The sequence below is a fragment of the Poecilia formosa genome, unplaced genomic scaffold (genome assembly GCF_000485575.1).
Source record: "Poecilia formosa unplaced genomic scaffold, Poecilia_formosa-5.1.2 Scaffold337, whole genome shotgun sequence".
Lineage (NCBI taxonomy): Eukaryota > Metazoa > Chordata > Actinopteri > Cyprinodontiformes > Poeciliidae > Poecilia > Poecilia formosa.
Genome location: NW_006800276.1, coordinates 464,586 through 484,493, shown reverse-complemented (window position 1 = coordinate 484,493; position 19,908 = coordinate 464,586). Strand labels below are relative to the sequence as shown.

The 19,908-nt window shown below is 38.9% G+C and overlaps 5 protein-coding genes across 5 annotated transcripts; 3 read left to right on the top strand and 2 right to left on the bottom strand.

Moving 5' to 3' along the window:
• The first annotated feature begins 9 nt into the window (after window positions 1-9).
• Window positions 10-2,831, top strand: LOC103152984 (olfactory receptor 49-like). Its single transcript, XM_016661630.1, has one exon. It carries the CDS (start codon window positions 1,635-1,637, stop codon window positions 2,589-2,591), a length of 957 nt encoding a protein of 318 aa, XP_016517116.1. The 5' UTR covers window positions 10-1,634; the 3' UTR covers window positions 2,592-2,831.
• Window positions 2,832-5,157: 2,326 nt separating this feature from the next.
• Window positions 5,158-6,555, bottom strand: LOC103153010 (olfactory receptor 10A3-like). The gene has a single exon (XM_007573760.2). It carries the CDS (start codon window positions 6,193-6,195, stop codon window positions 5,242-5,244), a length of 954 nt encoding a protein of 317 aa, XP_007573822.2. The 5' UTR covers window positions 6,196-6,555; the 3' UTR covers window positions 5,158-5,241.
• Window positions 6,556-7,759: 1,204 nt separating this feature from the next.
• Window positions 7,760-11,771, top strand: LOC103153008 (olfactory receptor 10A3-like). The gene is made up of 2 exons (XM_007573759.2): window positions 7,760-7,773; window positions 10,822-11,771. The coding sequence occupies exons 1-2, from the start codon at window positions 7,760-7,762 to the stop codon at window positions 11,756-11,758; spliced, it is 951 nt and encodes a 316-aa protein (XP_007573821.2). The 3' UTR covers window positions 11,759-11,771.
• Window positions 11,772-14,199: 2,428 nt separating this feature from the next.
• Window positions 14,200-15,761, bottom strand: LOC103153007 (olfactory receptor 11A1-like). The gene has a single exon (XM_007573758.2). The coding sequence runs from the start codon at window positions 15,563-15,565 to the stop codon at window positions 14,609-14,611; it is 957 nt and encodes a 318-aa protein (XP_007573820.2). The 5' UTR covers window positions 15,566-15,761; the 3' UTR covers window positions 14,200-14,608.
• A 1,596-nt stretch (window positions 15,762-17,357) lies between these two features.
• On the top strand, window positions 17,358-18,284 carry LOC103153006 (olfactory receptor 10R2-like). Its single transcript, XM_007573757.1, has one exon. It carries the CDS (start codon window positions 17,358-17,360, stop codon window positions 18,282-18,284), a length of 927 nt encoding a protein of 308 aa, XP_007573819.1.
• The last annotated feature ends 1,624 nt before the right edge of the window (window positions 18,285-19,908 follow it).

Genomic DNA, 19,908 nt, shown 5'->3' with positions numbered 1-19,908 from the left:
GTAATTTCAATTTATGTAATTTTATGGTTAATAGAAATGAAGATAGTGTTAATCACACCTGAGAGTTTTTCAGTCAGAAGAGAACAGTTGAAACTATTTCCAGATTACGGTATTTAAAAAAAATCAGATTCAGCATCGAAAGCAGAAACTTGTTTGGAGAAGTTGCATCATTCCAGCCGGATGTCTTGATCCAGAGGAAGTCAAACTGGTCCTGTAATTCCCTCTGAAGCAGACAGAGCAACAACACACAGCGCAGGTCCGTCTGTCCTCCGGAGATTCAGGACATTAACGGCGTCCCCGCAGACTCGCAGGGAAAACAACAAACTTTGTTTACAGACGCAGTGATAATTAGATTTAAAACTTTCAGCCAAACTAAAAACAAATGAAGTTATGTGAAGTTTTTCTTTTGATTGTTCCTGTTACTGCTAGCTTAAAGTGTTCCTGCAGGACTTTCTGTTTTTATTATAGATTAGTTTTATTTACTTTTGACTTTTTCACTAATTCAGTTTTACTCAGTTTTTACAGAGAATTTGATCATTTTTATTAGTTATTAGCTAAATGTTGCTCAGAGGAGCGCAACTACATATTATTCAGGTGGAGGTGAAAACATAAATCGGCGTCCCCCCCTCCCCCCCGAAGACACGTGAAAAGTAAAACTCGCTACTTTTACATTTACATGTGGCGCGGTGAAACGAAGGCATCATCGGCGCGCCGCCCCCTCCACACGGGGTTTTGACGGCCCCTCTGGTGCAGCGCCCCTATGCGTTACATACCCACATTTTGCGCAACTGGTTGCTCAGTTTTAGTTTAGTTTTTATTAGTTATAGTCACAGTTTGAGTTTTTCCATCATTAGGTGCAGAATTCAAAAAGGTCAAAATATTATTGTGATTATATTTACATCGATTGGGATGAATACTCAACAGAAGAAACCATTTTCAGAAACTGTAATTAATTATCACTAACAACAAACAAACTGCAGTTTTCTCTTGTGCTGTCGCTGTTTTGAGGACAATCAAAAATCTTTTGTCCGTAATTTGCTGACAGTTTACGTAAAAATATGCAACACCAAATTAAATTATAATTTCAGCATGTTTTAGTTTTATAAACTCACAAAATGGGACCAGTTAGTTATATTTTTTATCACACTACCAACCACTCTTTTTCCTTCCACTTAACTTTCTCTGACTTTGCCATACATTTTTACTCTCTACAAGTTGTAGTTAGCAAAATTACAGGAAGTAAAGGCTTAAATATTTCACTCTACGAAAGCCTGACTTTCAGAAACGAGTGACAAAGTCAAACTTTTGCGACTGACCAGCAGATGGCGGTAAATCTGTCATGTTCTTGGCTGATTGCGTCAGTGGGAGGAAACTGAAGGGGTTAAAAGCTGCAGCGTTCCGGTCTGATTACATCCGAGAGGAGAGGTTAAACAGGACGGATAAAACTTACTTTATCATACTTTGTTTTAGCATATTTAAAATTTACAGGAATAATTTGCTTTCTCTAAAATGCATTTTCGTGTGTTGTAATTGCTGAAATTCAGCATAGGTGTCGAAGTGAGACAGGAATTTTTAATTAAGTCCAACCAAGTGTTTTCAGGCTGTAAAACCTTCCATAAACCAGCTGAAACATAATGATGATGATGATGATGATGATGATGAACTCCACGCATGTTTCGTATTTCACCCTGGCTGCTTACTTTGACACCAGGCTGGTGAGGCAGCTGCTCTTCCTGGTCCTCCTGGTTCTGTATGTCCTGATTATCGGCTCCAACGTCCTGCTGATCGTGGTGATCTGTGTGAACCGGAGCTTACATGAACCCATGTTCCTGTTCCTCTGCAGCCTGTTTGTGAACGAACTGTTCGGTAGTTCCGCCTTGTTTCCGGTCCTGCTGGTCCAGATTCTCTCTGATGTTCACGTCATTTCTCTTCCTCTCTGTTTCACGCAGATTTTCTGCGTCCACAGCTACGTAACTGTAGAGTTTTTCATCTTAGCCGTGATGTCTTATGACCGATATGTGGCCATCTGTTACCCTCTGCGGTACAACACCCTGATGAGGAAGCGGAAGGTCACCGGTTTGACTTCCGGTTCGTGGCTTTCCGCTTTTCTTTTAGTAGTAATCATGACGTCTTTGAGTTTTCCTCTGCAGCTCTGTGGAAACGTCATAAACAAAGTTTACTGCAACAACTACTCCATAGTCAAACTGTCCTGCTCTGACACGACAGTAAACAACATTTACGGCCTGGTGAGCACGGCGCTCAGCGTTTTTCTTCCGGTCGGGTTAATCCTCTACACCTACCTGCGGATCCTCACGGTGTGTTTCTCTGCATGCGGTCAGACGCGGCAGAAAGCGGTCAGCACGTGCGCGCCTCACCTGGCCTCGCTCGTGAACTTCTGCACCGGATGTGTGTTTGAGGTGATCCAGAGCAGGCTCAGCATGCGCGGCGTCCCTCCGGTGTTTCAGATCCTCCTGTCTCTCTACTTCCTGGCGTGTCCGCCGCTCTTTAACCCGGCCGTCTACGGGCTCAAAGTGTCCAGAATACGCAGCCTCTGCAGGAGCCTGTTCCTGAAAACTCCGCAAAGTTTCTGAAAAATCCTGAACAAGTTTCTCTGGTTCATAAAGACAACTGAGGTTTTCTGATGACCCCAAAGTCTAACGTCCTGTAAACTCAAAGGTTTGTAAAAGATAAACTCCACAGTAGGTCGGTGGTTAAGAGCAGAGCTGGATACTAACTAGTTATAGTTACTCAGTTACATTTGCCTGAGTAATTTAATTCTAAGTACTTCTACACTTACCTGAGTGAAATTTCTTGATTTTCTACCCACTGAATGAAAAAAACTTTATTTTAACCAGGAATCCACTCACACCTGTAGTTTCTGTTAAAGTTTTATCAGTTTTTTATTGAAACAAACTGATTTGGAAATATTTTCTTTGCCTGATTTTATTTTAATATTTTGTTTTTAACTTTTAATAATTGTTGTAGTTTTTGTCTTTTAAAAAATCCATGTAACTGTAAATTTTGATCCCTCTGATGATGTAATTTTTAAATATTATATGATTGGTGATTTGATCAGCTACTCAGTACTTTTCACCAAATTGTTACTCAAGTCATTTTTTGCTACTTTTTACTTTTACTTGAGTAAAAACATGAAGTAGAGAAAATCTTACTATAATAATAGCAGTTAGTCATTTTTGTTATTTAATATTGATGCAATAAAAATATTTAAAAAATGTCTTGTCAAAATATAAACAGAATATATTTATATTCAGAGATATATAATCATAATTCCAGTTTATGGAAGATTATTGTTTTAATGCATCAAATCATTGAAGATTTTTTATTATTTTCTTATTTCTGTGATTTGTCACAACGTTTTTCTCTTGTTGTTTTAAAAAGAAAAGTTTGATGCATTTTTAGTTTGCAAACTTGTAAAGTCTGCAGTAGACAAACTCACAGCTGTTCTGTCTTAATGATTTCACACCAACATTTATTAAAAAACACCTTCAGGTTATTTCAGCTTTTCATGGCTTAATTATTATCGTCTCATGGATTTCACCAGTTGTCTCACTGCTGCTGATTATTTTCACCTGTACAGCTGCTTTGTTAATTATTGTTATTTTTGATTTATTATATTTTATTAATAAACTGTAACTTGACTCTCCAAAATAAAATGAAACATAAATGATTCAGTTTTGCCCTTAAGAGATATTTTTACCGTTACTGATGCTGCATGTCTTAAATAAAAATTAAAACAATTCAACTCTTACTGCAATCATTTTATTTTTCAGTTCAGTTGAATATATTAGTAATAGTTTTATAATACAATTTAATTGTTATTGAAATTTTAGTTTTTTTTCCCTCAAGTTCTTTCAACTTTATTTTATTTTTTTTGGCTTACATGAAAAAAAAGCTGGAAACTTTATCTTCAATTCAGCTAAAATGTGCTTTAAAAATAAAATGTAGTGTTTTATGTATTAATAATCAGGGAACAAATGGAAGATTTTTACTTTCATTACTCATAAAATAAAACATTTTCTGCAATATTTTGCAGAAAAGGTGCCGATTACTTTGATCTGTGTGGTTTAGCATGAAGACAATGACTGAACTTAAATGTTTTAATCTAAATTTAATCTGTTTTTCAATCATTTTTATAACTGACTAAAATATTATTTTCCCCAAAATGTTTTTCTCTTCATAGGGCGGATGATGTTCCTGACAGGAAGACTGAGTTAACGATCCTTTTGCTAATCAAATATTGAACAAAAGTGAGAAAAAACATTTTAAAAGTCTCTTTAGAGATTTCCAGCATTTATTTCTGAGTTTTTATGGAAATATTTTTGAGCCGCTGACCCAGAGACAACAGCAGGAAGTGGAATGAAACCTTATTTCAGCTGCTATAAAATCTTTATGACTTCATGACAGAAACAGCAGAAAAACACAAAACCAGGCCAATAAAATCGATTTAAACTCAGAGTTTATCACAACTGACAGACGGTAAAAGCAGCTTTAGTTTATAAAACACTTGATCAAAGAATCCATCCCCTCTGCAAAAAGCACAAAATATTACAAAGTGCTTCAGTTTCCAGAGCAAAAGTCTTAGTTCACCTGAAATAAGAGAAAAGTAACTTTAAAACAACTTTTCATCTGCATATAGGAGCTTGTTTTGTCAATAATTTCTTAAAGTTGACATTTTAAAAAGTTCTAGATCCACTGGCAGATTATGTCATTTTTATGGGAAACATCTTGATGTAAGTGAAATAATCTATCATTTTAAAATATGAATGAATTATTGACCTAAAAGAAGCTCCTGCTGAAAAGTTACTTTTAGTTTTCTCTTATTCCCATTTGCACAATACACATAATTTATTGTTTTTCTACCAAAAACTGGATGATGAAACTCTTCAGTCTGATGCTTCCAGGTTTGTTAAAGGGCCATTTTTACAGAGACTTTATGATTCGTTTTGTTTGTTGTTTTGTTTATTTATTTTGGGTATTTTTAATATTTTTTACTTCCAGTGTTTCATGTTCATGGGAATTTAAAGTTAATTATCTTTGAGAATCAAATTAGCATCTTATTACTTGAAAATGGTTTTAAAGCAACAATATTATCATTTATTGCAATAACTTCTGGGGCAATTTATCGTCCAGCTAAATCTGTAATCCTGACAGATCAAATTTCAATCTAATGTCAGGAGTATGAATACATTTGGGCTGGAAACCAGAAACATTTGGTAAGGTTTAGTGTTTCTGCAGTTCAGGAAGCTCAGCTCGTCCCAGAACCAGCCGTTTGCTGAAGCTGCGGATCTTTGACAGGTTGAGTCCGTACAGCAGAGGGTTGAGCAGCGGCTGGCAGGTCAGGAAGTAGAGAGATAAAACAACCCGCAGCGCCTCAGGAACCCCGCTCACCTCCACCCTGCTCTGAAACAGGTCAAAGAAACATCCGAAGGAGAAGTTAATGAGCGAGGCCAGGTGAGGCGCGCAGGTGCTCAGCGCCTTCTGCTGGGTCTGCTTGGATCCAGAGAAACACACTTTCAGGATCTCAGCATATGAATAAAGGATTAAGACGATAATCCCCAGGATTATGGTGAACATGTAAACTATTCCTCCAACGTTGCTGGCTGTGGTGTCGGCGCAGGCCAGCTTAACGATGGAGTGGTTGTGACAGTAGATTTTATGGATGACGTTTCCACAGAGCTGCAGAGAGACGGTCATTAATATTCCTGCTACAGATTCAAGGAGAGGGAAGAGCCAGGTGAGCGCGACCAGCCTGGCGATCCGGGACGGCGTCATCAGGGCGTGGTACTGCAGGGGGCGGCAGATGGCCAGGTATCTGTCGTACGACATGATGGCCAGGTTGCAGAACTCGATGTGAGCGTAGGTGTAAACACAGTAGATCTGCAGGAAGCAGAGCGGAGCAGGAATGATGTGAACATCAGAGAGGATCTGGACCAGCAGGAAGGGGAACAAACCCAAACTACCGTACAGTTCGTTCACAAACAGGCTGCAGAGGAACAGGAACATGGGTTCATGTAAGCTCCGGTTCACACAGATCACCGCAATCAGCAGGACGTTGGAGCCGATAATCAGGACATACAGGACCAGAACAACAGTGAAATACAAATATTTCAGAACATCAGAGTGAAAGTAGGCAGTTAGTGTGAAAAACAAAACCTCTGTGGAGTTAATCATCATCCTGCTTAACGGTAAATCAGCCAGAAAACATGATCAGTGTTTCACATTTCACTCCTGCAGAAAGAGTCAAATCGTCCATGTGGAGGACCTGCAGAACAGAACCAGACTGCTCCGTCTCCACAGCGCCACGCAGTCTGACGCTCTACTTATAGCTGCAGATCTTCAGAGAAACCGCCCAGCTGACCTCAGACCAGTCAGCATTATCACCGTCTCACCTGGTCCAGCCCAACTCCAGCTGCTCTTCACCTGAACGTCTGCATCTGGCCCTGAAATGTTCCCTAAACTCACATAAAGGCACAAAATCATTGCTAAAAGGAGATTTCTTTGCTTGTGGGAACCTCTGTTTTCTAAGTCAAGTTACATTTATTTGTTTGGCACAATTCAGCAACAAAACAAAAACCAAATACAGGAACCAATTCTAAAACAAGCTTTGTAGTCCAGTTCCTGCTTTTGGAGCGGTCTCTGGTCCGCCTGGCGTTGCTTCAAGAATTCACTTCAACCGAACCCAGACCGAGGATTGGAGGACCAGACCTCAATTAGCGTTCACACCTCACCAACCGGACCGGAGTTTATAGGCAAACGGACTGGAGTTAGATGAAACTGGACTACAGATGGATTACATCAACCCAGAGTTGGATTAAAGTGGACTGGAGTTGGACTGAAGTGGACCAACTAATCTTTAGTTGGATTAAAGATGATATTTTTTGGGGGGGTTTTAACCATAATGTGCAGCTCCCAGCATCACAGCTCATACAATGTTGTGTATCATGAATCCGTAGCTCTTCTGTAAAACGGCCTACTACAATTTCCACAAAACAACGCACATGTAGCCACTCCCAAGTGGGCGGGAAAAATAGCAAAAACACCAAAACAGAACATCCAGTCTGTTACATTATGCTGTCAGGCTTAATGTCTATATCAGGGGTGTCAAACTCAGTTTCACCGAGGGCCACTTCAGCATATTGGCCCCCCTCAACGGGCCACATTGACGGTACAGATCAGGAGGGCATCCCTGCTAAAACACCCCAGACAAAAGGCTGACTTCCCTCATTCAGGTCTGTAGAGGCTTATAATGAGTCCAGGTGTGTTAGAGAAGGAATGCATCTAAAGCTGCAGATGGTAGCTCTGGAAAACTTGGGCAGCCCTAGCATAACTGTATAAAAATACAATGCTAAAAATAAATTAAACATCTCCTCATATTATTAAATAACTGATTTTATGTATTGAAGTTTAAATATTACATTTGAGTTTCCATGGCCTATAAAATGCTGGGGGGCCACGAGTTTGACACATGTGCATTATGCCATAGAACTGCCAATTGGTAATTGAAGTAAAGTATCTTTGATTTCAAAGAAGCCGACATTGAAGTCGATTGGCAAATGAACCATCACCAAAGAGGAAGGCTCTTGTTGTCTCACTGCACCCCAAGAGATGCAGAACCTACAAAAACCGTTTCTGTCTGGTTTCAAACCAGAGACCTTTTGCATGTAAAGCAAATGTGATAACCACTACACTACAGGAACTGAACTTCTCTGCTTTGTTTCAGCTTGAGGTCCCAAAGTTGATGATGTTGATGATGCAACGCATGAAAATTTCAACTGAGGCTTGCACTCAGATGCCTGGATTCAGAGTACAGACCATGACACCACAGACCTTGTTGACCTTTAGTGAACACCTGTGATGTATAGAACATGCAAAATCTGTTTCTGTCTGGTTTTGAACCAGCAACCTTTTGCGTGTGAAGCGAATGCGATAACCACTACACTACAGAAACTCATGCTTTTTGCAGTGTTTCTGGTAGATGATCCACATTTTGTTAGAGACTAACATCAACGATGGGCTTGGAACAATGTCAAATACTTACAGATCCTCTCAGAGAGCACAGTAACTTGGTGAACAAACTGTCAGACTTATACTTGTGCCTAATTTCACATTACAGTCCATAAACTAAGCCTGGGATCAAAAAATGTATTGAAGATGTCATTAGCAGAGACAAATGGTTCTACAGAGACTTGGCTAAATGGTTATAAAAATCAATAATTACAAATAAAAGATGGTTCAAAAATAAAATTAATAGATTAAAATAAAAAATATCTGTGAAATACAATCAACACTTGAAAATTAAAAATGGTTCAAAAATACAATCAACACTTAAAAATACAAAATCTCTAGAAAATAAAATATTATGTATGTTGTTTTGAAAAACATTGGAATATAAGCACTTTTATCAAATCTTCATTGTGGTAAAATCATGTAAGTTCTTCTTAAATCCATGGAAACTCAACAGTTTGTAAGGTAGGAGAGTTAGCTCAGCAGGTTAGAGCACCGTGCTGGTAATGCTGAGGTCATGGGTTCAAACCCCATATGGGGCAATTCATGTGTAAGGTCTTTCAGGCAACACTTCAAAATAAATAAGGGTTCAAAATGAAAATCAACACTTTACAATAAATAAGGGTTCAAAAATAAAATCAACACTTCACAATTAAAAAATGGTTCAAAAATAAAATCAACAGTTCAAAATGGTAAATGTTTCTGTCTGTTCAGTCCATAAAATCAATACTTACTTTTTGTAAGTATTGATTTTTGTTGAAATGGCACATTAAATTCAAGTCTCCATTACAGACCAGAGAAAACTAAAGAGAATGAAACGTTGTGTTAATCCATTTGAGGAGCTGGCAGTTTATCTTGAGGAAATAAATGACGATGCAAAAGTTAATTAGACTGTAACATGCGCAGTCCGCTGCTCAACCACTGCGGACTGCGATGACTTAGAAACTGCTGGAAGTAACTCATCCAGCGGATTTAACAAATGGATCCTTCTGGGTTCATGTTACCCAGGAGACCGGCGCTCTGGAGGAGCTGCATACGTAACATCATCTGTCCGTTTAGGAGAAGCGAAACCACGCAAATAAAAAAAAAAATCCTGGTAAAAGCTCACACCGGACCGCTCAGGGTAAAACACTCAGAGTTCAGTTGATCTGTTTGGATCAGACAGATCCAACTGACTGATGAATTAGCGCAGATTTTTCTGCAGATGGGAACCAGGAGGAAGTTGTTCAGACCCCAGCGGGTGAAGTGATGCTAATTTAAGTGAAGTCGCTTAATTTAATTTATTAAAAGTTATTGGGGCCTCAGTCAGTGGATTTTGTCACTACGGAGAAAAATGTAGATACATTTATCTGCTAAATCTGTGATGGGATCTGGATTCACGGTGAATATTAACTAAACAGCATAAAATGCGACTAAATATCCGATTTTAATATGATTGTAATTTCACGGATAAAAATAGTACATGACCGATTTTTTTTATGTTGTCAGTCAAGATAACGGATAACAAAAAAAGTCTAGCGCCACCTGCCGCCCTGACACCAACTCACACACATCTTCATTCACAGTCTTACTTGTAAATTGATTTTTCTTTTCTTGGACGTTTTGATGTTAGCTTGTCGATGTCTCAGTTTTATTCACTGGGAAAATCAATAAGCAGCTTGAGGTGACTCTGCTGCTCTCTAGTGGCGAGAAGCCGTAATGTTGGCTGGTATCAATCGGAATGCATTGTGGGAGATGTAGTTTGTAGTCAATTCGTGCTCAAAACCTATTTTAAGTCAATCATCGGCCTATAAAATGCTGGGCAGGCCACATAAAATGACATGGCGGGCTACATGTGGCCCGCGGGCCTTGCGTTTGACACATGTGGTCTATATTATCATTACTAATAAGTTTCCGCCTGAACACAGGGGGGAGGGGAGGTTGATTAGCTGATTTAAACAGCTGCTCTACTGATGACGTGGTGGGAGGGTTGACCTGTTTAATGCTAACGGAACCAAAACACACCGAACTGCGCAGCACATGCTAAGGCTATCAAAGTCAATAGCGGGCTAACAACAGTTAGGCTAGCATAACTGACCCACTGCTCACTTGTTCAATGTTTTCTTTAAATTAAAACTTTTTCCCCACCTGTGAAATCTGAAGCCCTTGTTATCTATGGCTGTCATAGGGTTGAATTAACCGCTAAACATTGCGTCCTTTTTTCAGATTCTTTGCGTGATTGTAGTATTTTCCTGACCACTAATATTCCTGACCAATGGACACCAATGGCGATAAGTCACGTGATGTCCAGTCCAGTAATATATATCCATCAATGCTGCTGCCTCGCGCTCTGTCCTTCTCTCGCATTTCCCGCCACTAAGCAGTGCGTGTCAGGTTACATTGTGTCGCATTCAATGTTATCGGAAAAAAGAGATTCATGAGCTTAATGTCCGATTTGCCATAACAATTTATTGAATTCATAGTCGCCAGCTGGGTGGCAGCTACAGTTCCACCCCAGCCGGGCTACTTTTTTCCCAGCTGGGGTGGCGGATCTACAGGGTAGATCCCAGTAGATCCGCCCCTGCTCTGCTGACAACCATAGCAACCGGAAACAGAAGCGTCCATTTGATGATGACATCATCCTGTTGATGTCGTAGGTCACTGAAAGGTTAAAGAGCAGCAGAGGAAGGTTTAGTGCTCAGTTCAGTGGAGATCATTGTGTCTGTGAAATAATGTCATGAATTTTATTTTAGATGTTTATGTTGATTCTTCTGCCAAACACTGATGAATATCAATGATGTTTTTTTGAAAAATAAGGAAAATCATGCTGAATTCTACACAGGTTCCATTTTTCACTCTTGCTGCTTATTTTGATACCAAGCAGTTTAAATACTTATTGTTTATGTTTGTTCTGTCTCTGTATGTCCTGATTATCGGCTCCAACGTCCTGCTGATCGCGGTGATCTGTGTGAACCGGAGCTTACATGAACCCATGTTCCTGTTCCTCTGCAGCCTGTTTGTGAACGAACTGTTCGGTAGTTTGGGTTTGTTCCCCTTTCTGTTGGTTCAGATCCTCTCTGATGTTCACATCATTTCTGCTCCCCTGTGTTTCCTGCAGATCTTTTGTCTTTACACATATGCAGGCATAGAGTTTTTTAACTTAGCCATCATGTCTTATGACCGATATCTGGCCATCTGTCATCCTCTGAACTATCATTCTTTGATGACCTTGAAGAAAGTTGCAGTTTTTATTGCAGCAGCCTGGATAGCTGCCTTCCTGGTAGTTTCTTGTACAACATCTTTGAGCTTCTCTCTGCAGCTCTGTGGAAATGTCATTAACAAAATGTACTGTGACAACTACTCTATAGTGAAACTGGCCTGCTCTGACGTTACAGTCAATAACATTTATGGCCTTATTAGCACTGCTTTCTGTGTTTTTGGTCCAGTAGGGATAATCCTCTACACCTACATGAGGATCCTGAAGGTTTGTTTCTCTGGGTCCAAACAGACCCGGCAGAAAGCCGTCAGCACCTGCACCCCCCACCTGGCCTCGCTCATTAACTTCTCCTTTGGTATTTGCTTTGAGGTGCTGCAGAGCAGGTTTAACATGAGCAGCGTTCCTAATATTATCAGAGTGTTGTTGTCATTGTACTATATAACATGTCAGCCGTTGTTCAGTCCTGTGATGTACGGCCTGAAACTGTCTAAAATACGTAAAATGTGGAAACGTTTGTTTAGGAAAAAACTGAAGTAAACATGTTTATATTCAGCTGAGACTGCAGGTCTGTCTCCACTGTGACTGGAGCACAGAGTCAGCCTTCAGAGTAACATCAAACCCTGAGATGAAAGTAATAATTTAATTTGATTCTTTATGTACATTTACAGATTAATCCCTTAATAATTATTTACCGCCACGTCACATAACCTGGATCTGCTAATTAGATCCTTTCCTGGACTTTTACTGGTCTGCTCTGCATCAGAACCAGAACCAAACTGTCATGATCCGTGTTTCTGTGTATTTATATTAAAGTTTTTCTGTGTTCAGTTTCTGTCCTGTGAGTCTCTGTTGTTTCTGCTTCTTCCCCGTTGATTGATCCCAGCTGTGTCTCATTCCCTGATTACCCTCCAGTGTGTTTAGTCCCACCTGTTGTCTCTGTCTCTTGTCGGGTCCTTGTCGTTTGTTGTACGTCTTCCGCCTCGCTCTCCAGTCGTACTGTATGAAGTCCTGGTTAGCCTTAGCTCCCACATTCAGTCACCAAGTTGTCAGTTGCTACCGGTTATTAGCTGTGTGCTATTGTTCGTGCCGTGCTGCCTGACTGGACTGTTTAGAGCAACATTCATCAATAAATTCATCATCATCACCATAACCTGGGCGTTTATCCTCACCACCTCACAATCCCCGCATTATGACACAAACATGGAGAAGCAGCTTTCAGCTTCTGTGCTCCACAAATCTGGAACAAACTCCCAGAAAACTGAAAAACAGTCGAAACACGAAGTACTTTGAAATCTAGACTAAACACACCTGGTAAAGTTGCTGTCAAAACATAATTAATCAACATTTTGATGTGTAATGATGGTAAAATGTAATGTTTACTGGTTTCCTCAACTGTTGACTGCATGGCGTTTCTATTGCTTTGTATTTATATGATTTTATCATGTAAAACACTTTGAACTGCTTTTTTGCTAAAATTGCAATACAAATAAACTTGATTGATCTATAATCTTTAGCTACTGATTGATAGGTAATGACTTCCTCTCTGAGCATAATATTGGTGCCAGGTTTCTAATAGAAACATTAATAAAGGCCTGGTTCTAATAGAATTAGGACCTGCAAATTACATTTTCTTAAGAGCCAAAAGCACAACAAAAGAGTTCCTACAATTTTTCAGGATTTACTTAACAGTAAAAATGTTTTTCTGGAAAAATTTGACTCTTTCTGAATAAGTGTTAATCAGTGTAAACGGCCATGGGTGAACTTTGACCCCAGCTGGTAACACTTTATTTGAAGGGTGCACATGAGACATGACACTGTCATAAACGTACCACCTGCCATGAACATGAATCAGTCTTCATGAATATTTACAACTGTTGTCATAAAGTGTCATTTTGTAAATAATGACACTTTTAATGCAAAGTCGACTTTATTCAACATGTCTTTGTTATGACAACCTGACATTAATTTAAGCAAGAATAATCATTATCAAAATTTAAAATGTTATATATCTTTGGGTACTACATTACTGTGACAGTTATAAGCTCATTATAATTGTGTGATTAATATTTTCCCTTAAATATTCGACTAGTTACAGAAGTCATTAAGTTTTATTACACTTTCAAAAGTTTAACAACAAATTCATTAATATTCCCCCTACCTGAAATAAAGTGGAACAAGTAGGACCAATAAAAAAGATTTTATTAAGTTTTATTACACTGTAAGATGATTTAATAATAATTCCTCTTACATCAAGTAAAGTGGAACAAGTAGAACTAGTAAATAATAGTTATTAAGATGTCATTAACTGTTACTACAGTGTCTAATGCCATAATAACAGAGTCGTTAATATTAACCTTTACCTCAAGTTAAGTGAAACAAGTAGCAACCTGAAAATTACCCAAAGCAGTCACCATGGTTACCACCACCAATACACTTTAAGATTAATGCCCATTTGTGTGTATGTTGTCTGTTTTTATGCACTTTTTAACTTTTGCTTTGATGGGCTGACTTGATGACAATTTACCTCATACACTTTACAATATCAATAAAAAATAAATATATTTATTCATTGTTTGTGAGACTACAAAGAAACAAAGAGTCAGAAATGAAATTTGTTTGATTTTATGGTGAAAGAACAAAAAGGAAAAAAAGAAAAAAGATAAAACGCTTAAAAATCGTTTCAGGGGATTATGTGTAACATTTATATTTCATTGAAATACTTGCAAAAACAAAATCTTCAACAGTCAGATTTCAGACTTTTCTGTATTCAGCTGCAGAGCATTAAAATAAAATGATACCAAACATTTCTTTAACATCTCTCTAGCCGATCCAAAACTTCACATCGTATGCATAGTTATTGAGAATAATCCCTACAAAACTGCTAAAATATCTGCAGAATCTGATTATTAAATGTATTTAAGGTTTATTAAATGTTATCACTGAACTAATTGCACACAGTATTGAGCTCCGTCAGCTTTCTAAAATTTAATATTTTAAATGTTTTTTCTACTTTCTTACTGATCATCTTCTGTGAGACTCAAAGAAAATGAGTCACAAAAAGCCCTGAATCAGTTTGACTCATAGTAAGGATATTATGTGAAATCTTACAGAGACAAAAATAATTTTTGCATAAACATGGACCAATAATTGTCCAACACAGCCTGACTTCCTCTGCTGCTCTGCAGGTGTGAGATTTGTGTGTGTCCTCCACTCACACCTACGTTAACAAATCTTAAACGGGTATTAAAAGTTACCGTACCGTATTTTCTGCCGGCTCCATCATTTGGTGAAACTTGGATTAGAGCTGCTGCTCTTCCACATCAACAACTGGAGGTGGTTTGAGCTTCTGATCAGGATCCATTGGTCTAAAAAGTCTAAAACAAACAGCTACATCTTTCTCAGAAGCAGCTTTTTACACATGCTGCGTATTCTGGACATATTCAGGCCGTACAGAACCGGGTTGAAGAGCGGCTGGCAGGTGAGATAATACAATGGAAATATTGTTCTGAGCAAGCCGGGAACCGTGTCCATGTTAAATCTGCTCTGCAATATTTCAAAGGAAACACCGAAGGAGAAGTTGATTACAGAAGCCAGGTGGGGGGTGCAGGTGCTGACGGCTTTCTGCCGGGTCTGTTCGGACCCAGAGAAACACACCTGAAGGATCCTCAGGTAGGTGTAGAGGATCACAGAAACAGGAACACAGACTGTGAGGAAAGCCATGATAAGTTCATAGATGTTGTTGGCTGTGGGGTCGTTACAGGCCAGCTTGATGATGGAGTGATTGTCACAGTAAACCTTATTGATGACGTTCCCACAGAGCTGCAGAGAGGAGCTCAGGAATACGGTGAAACCAACGCAGAAAAGAGGAGGCAGCCATGTGATGGATATTAGAAACGTTATTCTCCTTGCAGTCATCAGGGAGTGATACTGCAGAGGACGGCAGATCGCTACGTATCGGTCATAAGACATGACGGCCAAGTTAGCAAACTCTACACTTCCATAAGTATAAATACAGAAAATCTGCAGGAGACAAAGAGGAGCAGGAATGATGTGAACATCAGAGAGGATCTGGACCAGCAGGAAGGGGAACAAACCCAAACTACCGTACAGTTCATTCACAAACAGGCTGCAGAGGAACAGGAACATGGGTTCATGTAAGCTCCGGTTCACACAGATCACCACGATCAGCAGGACGTTGGAGCCGATAATCAGGACATACAGGACCAGGAGGATGAAGAAGAAAAAGTAGCTCAGCATGTCTGTGTCTAAAAATGCACTCAGAGTAAAATATAAGACATGAGTGGAATTAATTTTCATTCTTAATTTTGTTTGTAATGCAAACATGAAGACGACTGAGTTGAAAAACTGATCACAGAGAAATGCTACATGCTGACAAGATAAACTAGAGGAACTAAATCACAAATATCTGTGTGTCTTTACGAACTAAAAACAACAAAGGGTTGAATATGGAAACATGTACAGCAGCAGGAAGTCAGGAAAGGCGTTACGACTCCTAACTGAGCTCAGATCTGCTTCCCTTAAAGAGTCAGAGAGAGAAACGCCCACAGCAGCACAACCAATAATCAATCAACTCACCAAACAATATTTACACTTCAGCAACTGGCTCTGTCAGTTCATGTGAGTTTTATTTTAAAATTTTACACAAACAATCTTAACCTACACTATGAATGAAGAACTAATGTAAAACATATGAAAAATATATGAAATATTAAATGTAAAAAGTAAAAAATCTTATTCAATAGGTTAGAATATTATTGAAGATCATTTTTTGTCTAATCACATTACTAAAATAATTATTATATTAATTTCACACATTGATGTTTTCAAGCCTTCACTTCTGTTATGATTACTTTCATTACAAATAATTTAAGATTAGAATAAAACATCAGACCAATAGGAATGTTTTCATATAAAAATGTGGCCTGAATAAAAAGTCTGTTTAATATTAATATCTGCTTATCGGTTATTATTTTCAACTTTTAATCTGAAAAACAAACTTAATTGGAATACATACTCAGATTTATTGACCATGAATGTACTAATTTAAAAAAGATTCAAAAAAATATGTAAATAATATTGAAAGTGTGTGTGTGTGTGTGTGTGTGTATCCTTGTTTTTGATGCAAAGTAAGAGCCATTTCCCTAACAAATACGACATTATTGGGACCGACTGCCCCTTATGGGGCCCAAAGCCCGGATCATGCAACTTTTACATTCAACCAAACCCAATGAACCATTACAAGGATTTTTTTTATTCATTTGTTGTTGTTAGCATAGATATTAGCTTAGCTTATGGGATCTATTACTGAGGAAAACCATTTAACTTACCGTCAGTGCTGGGTTTGATCTTGGGGTAAATTAAATCTGAAGCTCAAACACCTGCACAACCTGACCAGCGTTTCAATAACTGATATTTATTAACAGATAAATGGGATCTTTTTATGTACTGCAGATCACACTTCTTATTGTAGTATTTAAAAACTCCTGGATACGTTTTTGAGATATTCTAACAAAAAATATCATAGCTTAGCAAAAAATTGTAAGTAAATGGAAACATTTCTTCAAGACCTTTGCTGATTTAAGTCATTGGTCATTTTGAAGAGATGCTACCACTTAGCATCTCTTTGCTAATGTTTGCAAAAATACAGAGTGCCTGCATTAGAATGAACCCTTAGCACCCAGGATGAATGGGTTGCCATCCTGTGATCGGACCTTGTGCAACGAACAGAACTGACCCGTTCTTTGCTAACAGAGTCCATTTGAATCTGGCCCACTGGGGCAATTAGAGGCAGAATCTGTCCTTTGACAATGACATCAGCGGGATGACGTTTCCAAACATTAAAAGCAGCAGAGAGACCAATGTAAGGTTCAGTTCGTCAGAACTCACTGAGGTGTTTGTGTGACCTCCTGAAATGTTTCTTTTGTTTTGTTTAAGCCAAAGAGAAATCTGATTTTTTTTTACTTGTTTAAATTTAACTATAATCTAAGCCAGTCAGTTGCAGGTGTTTCTCATAAGAAATGTGTAAATTGATTCTTCTTCAGCTGAATTATTATTAACATCTTAGGAGTAAAACCTTTTATTGGTCATGAACTTTCGGGGAGTTTTTTATTTCAAGATGAACTCAACTCAGGTTTCATATTTCACTCTGGGAGCTTACATTGATGAAAAGCTCTTCAGATACCTGTTTTTCACCATCCTCCTGTGTCTGTATGTCCTGATTATCGGCTCCAACGTCCTGCTGATCGTGGTGATCTGTGTGAACCGGAGCTTACATGAACCCATGTTCCTGTTCCTCTGCAGCCTGTTTGTGAATGAACTGTACGGTAGTTTGGGTTTGTTCCCCTTCCTGCTGGTCCAGATCCTCTCTGATGTTCACTCCGTTTCTGCTCCGCTCTGCTTCCTGCAGATCTTCTGTGTTTCCTCTTATGTAGCTGTTGAGTTTTTTAACCTAGCAGTCATGTCCTACGACCGATACCTGGCCATCTGTCATCCTCTGCAGTATCACTCCCTGATGATAGTGAGGAAGGTTTCTGTTCTGACTGCAGCTGCATGGTTCACTGCTTTTATTTTTATGGTTTCTATAACATCGTTAAGTTTTCCTCTTCAGCTCTGTGGAAACTTTATTAACAAAGTTTACTGTGACAACTATTCTTTAGTTAAACTGGCCTGTTCAAATACTACAGTCAATAATATCTATGGACTTGCTGCTGCTGCTCTCATTATCTTTGTTCCTCTTGTTTTGATCCTCTACACCTACCTGAGGATCCTGCAGGTTTGTTTTTCTGGGTCCAAACAGACCCGGCAGAAAGCCATCAGCACCTGCACCCCCCACCTGGCCTCCCTGTTAAACTACTCTCTGGGGGTTTGCTTTGAGCTGCTGCAGAGCAGGTTTAACATGGACCATGTTCCAAATTATGTAAGAATATTTTTATCCCTGTACTTTCTGACATGTCAGCCGCTGTTTAACCCTGTGATGTACGGACTGAACCTGTCCAAGATACGCAACGTGCAGAAAAGTCTCTTTTCTATTAAAAGGAGGTGATATGATGGTTGTGCATATCTAATGTTTTTAATGACAATTTACTGAAACGTTTTACATATTTGACAGCACAATATCTGTCTGTAACTTATTTGTTTATTCATGTGGTTGAAATATTTTAATTATCTCTAAATGTAGATGGTTTGGAAAACCCGCAGCAGGAAGCAGAGTTTTAGTTTAAAGCATCTTTCACCCTGACCCCATGAAGACAGTGACCCATCCAGTCGCTGAACAGACTGATCTAAAATGACCGCAGAAGCATAAACTAAAATAACTAAGAATAAGAATTGGATCGTCACTTTTCACTTCTTTCCTGAGCTCCTAAAGCTTGTTGCTCCATGGATAAATGGTTTCTCTTCTTGATGCTCTAGAACCACCTGGTTCTGCTTCCCCAGAGGAATCATCATCATGTGCATCAGCGGTCTGAGGTCGGCGTCCAGACATTAGCTCTACACCCGACTTACTCCAGAATGAGTCTGACCCCCGGCAGTGCGAAGCAGGACAGGACCTGTCCAGATCACCAAAAGAATATTTACAAAAAACAGAAATGCAGTCTAAAATCAAACCTCAAATTCAAGAACTATCTGAGACTAACTGGCTCTGCTAAACCTAAGATCACCATCAGCAAAACGGATTTTATTTACGACTTCATCTGTGAGCAGAACATTGATGTGACATGGTTGGATGACAGGAATGAATGAATCAGCTGTACTAATTAAATCAGTGCCTCCTAATGCATTTTTAAGTGGAATAGAAAACATAAGATTAGAAGTGCTTACTACAGTTACAATATGTCTGGATTTATTAAACTGATAGAAAGTCTTTTTAGACTCTTGGATGTTTTGGAACTGAGATAAATGGTGTAAAACTCAACTTCAGGTTTATTATGAGACCCATAAATAAAGACTGCGTAGCTGTCACTCCACAGTAAAACACAAAAGGGAAACTTTCTTCGCAGAAATTATAAATAAATTCATGAACGATGCTTGAGCCTTATTTGTACCACCTGTGCCTGCCTGCTCCCACAGCTCAGCTTATAACAGCAAATAAGATTAACTACCATCGTTACACAGGTGTTACTCAGCTCTACATTATGATGTCACCAGGTGACCTTTGAACCCAGCCAACCACTGAACAGATGCTAAGAACAGATAAACGTGTCAATGTGCCAAAACTTTCTCCAGCTGAACAGAAACTGAAGTTTTAATCTTTGGACCTAAAGAGGAGCGATGTAGAGTTATAGATCTATAGTTATAGATCTAGAGTTGTAGATCTAAAGTTATAGATCTAGAGTTGTAGATCTAGAGTTATAGATCTAGAGTTATAGATCTAGAGTTATAGATCTAGAGTTATAGATCTAGAGCACATGTGTCAAAGTCAAGGCCCGCGGGCCACATGTGGCCCGCCATGTCATTTTATGTGGCCCGCCCCAGCATTTTATAGGCCGATGATTGACTTAAAATAGGTTTTGAGCGCGAATTGACTACAAACTACATCTCCCACAATGCATTTCGATTGATACCAGCCAACATTACGGCTTCTCGCCACTAGAGAGCAGCAGAGTCACCTCAAGCTGCTTATTGATTTTCCCAGCGAATAAAACTGAGACATCAACAAGCTAACAGCA